This window comes from Myzus persicae, unplaced genomic scaffold, assembly GCF_001856785.1.
Source record: "Myzus persicae strain clone G006 unplaced genomic scaffold, MPER_G0061.0, whole genome shotgun sequence".
Classification (NCBI taxonomy): Eukaryota; Metazoa; Arthropoda; class Insecta; order Hemiptera; family Aphididae; genus Myzus; species Myzus persicae.
Window position 1 is genome coordinate 15,438 of NW_019100655.1, and position 7,474 is coordinate 22,911.

A 7,474-nucleotide genomic window follows, 5' to 3' on the forward strand; every position below is an offset into this window, starting at 1 on the left:
CATACTTAACGGGCAGATCATAAGCTCTATGCTCTCTAATTTTAGTTAGATTTATTAGATGACTTTGAGATGTAATGAGTTTATTAATAACAAATATTAGAGCGATATTTTATATAGCAGTCTTATTGGTAATACACCTAACAATTTATAATTTTGATTAGATAATATAGACACTAATTCTCTCGGCCGTACCACCTTACATCATGATAATCATGTACTATATTAGTACATAATCTAAGCCTACCTACCACAGTACCCCGCCAACCAGTCATGTCCTGCCTACGAGTACAAGGTCTATAGGTCAGACTCGTGCGCCATTGTATACATATATCAGTAAGGCAACAGTTACAACAACACAGCAGCTGATACCATCGTTAATTGTTAAACACAAAATGCGTCTCATTGCGTCATTTTCTATTCATACGTGAATATTAATTTTTTTTATCTCTCAGAAGCTTCCGAGAACCATCGTTTCTCTCTCAGTTATGTTGTCTGAATATATTAGTTCAGTATAGATATAAATTTCAAATCCTGTTGTTTAATATCGACGGGCTGGAGTGAGTACTGACAGCGTTACTCGTTCAGTTGTTGAGTTATTCTGTAGGTACATTTTCCGTTTTCCTACTTCCTTCGTTCTAGTTTCTAGTAGTACTATAACTGCACCAGTCGGACGAAGTCCATCACCGTATGTATAACCAATAGACGTCTAAGGTGGCGGCTTTATGTGAACAGAGTAATTAAAGTCTATCAATTACAATCAATATTATATTATAAACTAGGTATTCGTATGTCTTACTCAAATAATTTCGAGTCATATTGTTGGCTGTACCTGTGGTCGTTGAATATTGACCTCTCCTCGGTGTCCTTCAAGTATGTATTTAACATTTTTTTTCTGTTATATTTAACAATATTAACAAAATATTCATAGTTTTTGTAATTTATTATTTTTAGGTTTTATTGACGTTAAAAATTTAACATTTAATACGATATCATCATGAGTCTCTGTGCTTTTTTGAGGATTCCACCTCTGCTTATTATGGATAACATCTTCAGAATTAGTTTTGGGTTTCAAGATATTGATGGTATAATAATTACTTTAACTAATACCTTTGAAAATAGGATATTCAGTCAAATTGAGAATAGCTTTCTCACACAATATTACGAGCTAATACTTCTATTATTTATTAAAATAATAGGATCCTGTTTAAGTAAGTTCAATAGATACTAAAAATAATATTATAACATTATCAGTTAATTCAGTATTATTTTTTTTTCTAGTATTTTGTTTATCGTTATTTATATTTGTTCTACCTGCCCGGTACTTATACCTAGCGTACCTACATGTTGGTTCTATCTGTGTTGTACTTTTTTCTTATTGGGCTAACATACAAATATGTAATGTCTTATCAGATAAATATGTAAAATTTGAAATATACGTCATGATAAACGAAGCTATAGCAGGGGATGTAAATGTTATACGTCTTTTTACACAATTAAAAATCATGAATTTCTTATTCTTATTATTCTGTAGTATGATACTACAGTATTGTCTATCATTAGTATTTAACTTTTTACAAGTCTGTACTACAAATCATCCAACCTATAAAGTAAATCCAATTGAATTAATTTCCATCTTGAATAGAAATAATATATTTAATTTTTCAGGTTGTTCGCATTAGTTTTATTCTTCCTACTTTAATGATTTTAATACCAGGTACGCATGGAATTTTCAATACAGTTATCATGTTGTTATCATCATCGTTGCCATTGTACATTGTGATGAAAACAATTTGGTTAAATATATTTACAATAATACATTTAATTTATTATGGATATACTCATTTTCGAGAGACCATCAAGTAAGGCCAATCTATATACATTATTATTATGTTATATATGTGCCGACCAATAACTATAACTTTCATATTATTATATTGTATGTAGAATATTGATACTTATTGTTCAATATTTGATTAATTATGTATTTTGTCTCAGTAATTTTGAAGTAAATGATTTTGTCGTAATGGAGTGGTCACGTCTCAATATGCCATTTGTTTTACGATTATTTTGGGCTATACGATTATTGGATCTATTTATATTATCCCTGCTAACTAAGGAAATAAAACATGAAACTTTATTTGGAACTGTGAAATATTTGTTAGCTAAAGGGTGCGATACATTTACAGCAGTTTTAGGCATGACAAGTTTTGTTTCATACTTTTGCCATTATATTGGTGCATTCTTCCAATGGGTAAGATTACTAAGAACAAATTCATATGCTAAAAATGAATTAAATTTTTCAGTTGTTTTAACAGTTATTTATTTAGGTGCTGTTGACTGAAGACGTGGAACAGGTGAACATTGGGAGTCGTTCTGCAATATTATTTTTTATACTAGCTTTGCAAACTGGATTAACAATCTTAGAGCCAGAAGAACGCTTTATACAACTCTGTCGAAATATCTGTTTTACTTGTGATTTTCTACTATTTTATGTCCATAGTTTGCTTAATCCATTATTAAGCTCTTTGAGTGTTAATCGTAATAATTCAATAAATAGGTACTGGGTTAATTATTAATTATTATGACTTATATTTTAATATAAATTATACTAAATTATTTAGGCATTTAAGAGCTCTTTTTGTTTGCGGATTTCTTATAGTGTTTTCAACTAATATGTTGAGATACTTTTGGTATTGCCATTTTGTTAATAATTGGCCAATAGAAATGTATTTTTTCAATATTCAAATTGTTGTCAAAGTATTGGTGACTTTAGCTATATATTCATTACATATGATTGATGGCTATCGCACAAGAATTTGGGAGAAATTGGACGATTATGAGTTTTATATCAAATCATTTGGTGATGTGGTAATTTAGGAAATCCTTTAAATTATTTCATAACACCTATTAATTTTAACATTTTTACTTTAGGTAAATTTCTGTTTTGGCACAATTATTTTTCTGAGTGGAGTTTATAATGTGGCTTTTGAATCTGGCAGTATATTCCGCGCACCCTGGATGTGTATACATGCATACTACTCCATATGGCGTAGCATCAGGGATGGATGGAGAGTATTTATTAAGCGTCGTTTAGCTGTAAGAAGAGTTGAATCGTTAGCTGACGCAACTAGTGTTCAACTGTCTGAGTTTGATGACGTTTGTTCTATATGTCAGCATAATATGGATTCGGCAAAAATTACCAATTGCAATCATTATTTCCACAGTATATGTCTGCGTAAATGGCTTAATTTAAAAGTAAATAATTATTTAATAGTTTTTTATTAGGTTAATTATAATTATAAAATGAGTCAAACTTGAGTTATTATTTGAATATAAGAAATAAGGAAGAATAAATTGAATATTGATTAGTACATTTCAAATAAATTTTCAAATAAATGTCCAAATATTTGTATTTGATTTTTAAAAACTGATAATTCGAGGAAGTAGTAAAAACAACATTTTAAGTCGGATACTAAAAAATAATTCTACACTAACATAGGCTCAATATATTTATTTATTTCAAATCAATTATAATTAAATAGTTAAAATAAACTACATTAATAATAGCATACATAATAGCATACATAATATATACCAACTGAGCTATAAGCTCGTATCTATTATACGAAGTTCATTGATATTATAATTTGTTTTAGAGTTAAATACTTAAATACTAATACAAAATATAAAAATACAACTTGATAATCAATACAACACAGTAGATAGGTATTTTGGAAGAAAGAAAAAAACGACTGAGGTTCAAATGTATTAGAAATTATGTTTAGACATTGAATTTTTATCATTTTAATAACACACGCATTACCCTCAAGTTCATAAATTACTTTATTTATTGAATTTCTTATTTTATTTTTACTAATTTTATAAATTGTATCATTGGTATTATTGGAGAGACTTTTACATAAACTTTTCATTAGTATCTTTACTTAGAAATTTAAATTGGTGATTTTAGTTGTCCCCACCTAATTGAGGGAAGTTTATTGAACTTGTTAATAATGTATATGATGGTAATAAAATGTTTATACTATAGTTTATGGTGAGCGATGTGCGGCAAAAATTGTAATTTGCTCGTTATTACCTCTAAGTCTAATTTCATACGAGAAGTTTATTTCAATAATTTATGATATTTAAGTAGGTAGTAAATATAGTGGCACAGTCTATACCAATAGACGAGTCTAGATTTAAGTTAAAAAATAATATGCAGTTGTTAGAGTAAATTACACAAAATTAAGATCTTCGAAACATTTTAGCTGTATCTTTTTGCTACATTAACCTTTTTTGCAATATATTCTGCCGTTACTTTTAAAAATAAAACAATTGCCTAGTTTTTAAATTCTCAAATCTCAAAATAGTTTTTGTTGAATGCCGTATGTTTCATTTTTATAGATTTAATGACTTAAGTATTCAATTCTACCTCTTGCTAATAAATTTATTACGTTTTCTCTTTGATGCAAATTCGACAATTGTCATAGGCTAGTCTAAATTACGGTTTCATGGTTTAGGATAAGGGTTTTCAATACCAAACATATTAAAATATACTTCTAAAGTATTAGAAATGTCATGAATATACCCTTTAATTATACCTCTTCATTGAGGTATCGGTCAGTTCCCGTTTTGCCACCGTTTCATTTCGCCGCCGTACCATTTTGCCGAATATATTTTATTGCCATTCCATTTTGCCGAATTTATTTTTTATTTATTTGTTAAATAACTTAATATAACCTTTAAGTTACAAATTACATACTAATTAATAATATTTATATAAAATTGATAATTAAATAATAATAATAATAATTTATTTTTTTAAATTAGTTAAAATTATTCATTGTGCTTAATTAAATAACTAATGTTGTAAAAATAATCAATACATTGTGACAATGGCAATTAATAAATATTAAAATCACATATTTTTATAAGCATTTTAAGTTCGAATTTTGACAAAATGTATGAAATAAAAAAATAAAAATTGTAACTATTTAGAATTATAGTTTTATGCTTAGTTTAAAATTATAATTATACATAGTGATATAAGTTATATACATTATTATTTTATCTAGTCTCTAGTGCATAATAATAATATGATTAATTCACATTCATTCTATTTTATTTATTTAATCATCGGGGATTTATCAATCGACAACTTCAGAATTCAGATAGTTTATAACTTTAGTACCTACTAAGATCGTTTCAAATGATTAATATTTTACAGTATCTGTACTTTATCGCTTTACAAATCACAAATCATATTTTTAAATAAAAATAATCAGAGAATTCGGTAAAATGGGTCCACGGAAAAATGGGATTAATTCGGCGGCGAAACGGGATACGACCTGGGGTATCATCATGTCGGCGATACACGATTGCAGGCGGAGTTTATCAGGGCGGAATTTTTAATAATACGATTGCGAATGTTTGAAGTTCAACAATGGACCAACGAGAATGACACATGTTGAAAATTTTATCAATAATACTTCAATAATGTGGGAATCCTGAAATTATTAATTGTAGTACCTATGTTACAAATAATTTCTGTTATATTTCTGACAATAATTGCATCAATAAACAAAAGTCGAGAAAAATTAATGGAAAAAAAATGTTTCGATAGAATTAAATTAAATAATCAGAGCCATAATGATTATGAAAATCACCAAAACGTATTACAATATTTAAGAACAATTTTTTATAAAATATTAACCTAACGTATAATATATCTTACACATATGCTCCCTAGATATCTGAACGAAAAGCAGATCATAAAGATTGATAATCGTTAAAGAATAGAGATAGACTACGTCACACAACTCGCCCACGTTTCGCAAAATGTAGACCAAAATCGTCTAATTTTGTGGGTATACAATAATACCTTTTGTCATACAGTCCGCAATCGTGTTGTAAAAAAGGTAAAGCGTCCGCAATCGTGTTTCACCACATCATGTATTCATGTAGTCCAATTTTAATTTAGTTGGAGTACTCTGAACAATTGTATATTTAGTTTTATTTAGTTTTAAGGTTTTTAAAGACTATCTTTATCCATATTTGAACTTTTCAAATGTGTTACACCATCATGTAGCACATTGTACACTGCTCCATTTACGAGCAATTTATAATTTACACATAGGACACACCGTTATATTATTACACATAGTCACGTGAGCCATAATGAAAAAATATTTGGGAACCACTAATTTAGTCTATTGATAACAAATTTAAATCACATAGAAATAGTTTTATTAATTAAATTGTGAATAAATTATTTATTTTCTATGTTTTATAATTTTTTTTTTGTTTTAGGATAACTGCCCATTATGTCAAGGTATTTTATACCAGTCATAAATGTCAAATATTTGTAGACACGGGATAGAAATCACTTTCAAGAACTTCAAAATGCTATTGATGCTGATAGAGCTTAAATATTCTGAATTTATTAGATTTTATCATAAACTTAAATTTAACATAATATGTATATTAGACTATTATGCTTAACAACTTCACAAAAATAATTAAAGTATTTGTTAAAAAAAAATTGTTATACTCCACACATACTGTCATGTACTCATGTTGTTCAAGTTTTTTATGAATATCTAAAATGAAAATTTTGATCAATATGTAACATTTTCAACATTTTAAATATGGGTTTAAGTACATTTATGTGTTATATTACATTATATACCTACTCAATTAAGTATAGCAAGTTACAATTGTTACAATATACGTACTTAAAATATTTGTTAGCTTACTATATAAATGTGGGCTTATTTAAGTTTATTGATTTATTTTATAAAGTTATTTTAGACACTATACCACACATATAGTTTTGTTCTTGTTTAGATGTATTCACTAAAATGTATATAGTTTTGAAGGTAAATCTTGAATTAGAAATAAACGTATATGAAACAATATGATATTACTATATTAGTAATCTATTTTATTACATTTTATTTTTTCAAACTTTTCTTTAAAAATACTTAATTTGAAATTAAGAAAAAAGTTTGAAATCAGATTAAAAATGTTGAACCCTGGCTAAACATATTATAAAACACAAAAATCAAAACCTTCTGTGTGTATACATAATAATTAATAAGTATTAATTATTAGTTGACATTATCACAGGTTATCATCATTGGCGAAAATAGTGGGGAGTGGGGGATTTAGATGCCAATCAACCCAAACATTTCCTACATTTTTAAGCTTTTTCAGTATTATTATAGTTTATGATGCAAAATTCGTTTTCGTATTCTTATGATTATGTAGTTCGTAAATGAACAAATTGTATTTGTTGTGATATTATTTTTACTAGTTATATACCTATTATTGTACATTTTAGGCATGCAGCCATAATCGTAAATCGTAATTCTTACCAAAAACCTAAGATTAGTGCTTTCTGATTACAGAGTCTATGTTTGTGACTTGTGGCTCATATTGTCATAACATTTGGCTTATATACTTATTTTATACG

At 27.3% G+C, this 7,474-nt stretch overlaps 1 protein-coding gene across 1 annotated transcript; it reads left to right on the top strand.

Moving 5' to 3' along the window:
- Positions 1 to 1,003: 1,003 nt before the first annotated feature.
- On the top strand, positions 1,004 to 6,466 carry LOC111039150 (protein TRC8 homolog). Its single transcript, XM_022322487.1, has 7 exons — positions 1,004 to 1,082; positions 1,666 to 1,859; positions 1,996 to 2,251; positions 2,328 to 2,557; positions 2,622 to 2,868; positions 2,932 to 3,255; positions 6,310 to 6,466. Exons 1-7 carry the CDS (start codon positions 1,080 to 1,082, stop codon positions 6,349 to 6,351), a joined length of 1,296 nt encoding a protein of 431 aa, XP_022178179.1. The 5' UTR covers positions 1,004 to 1,079; the 3' UTR covers positions 6,352 to 6,466.
- Positions 6,467 to 7,474: the final 1,008 nt, after the last annotated feature.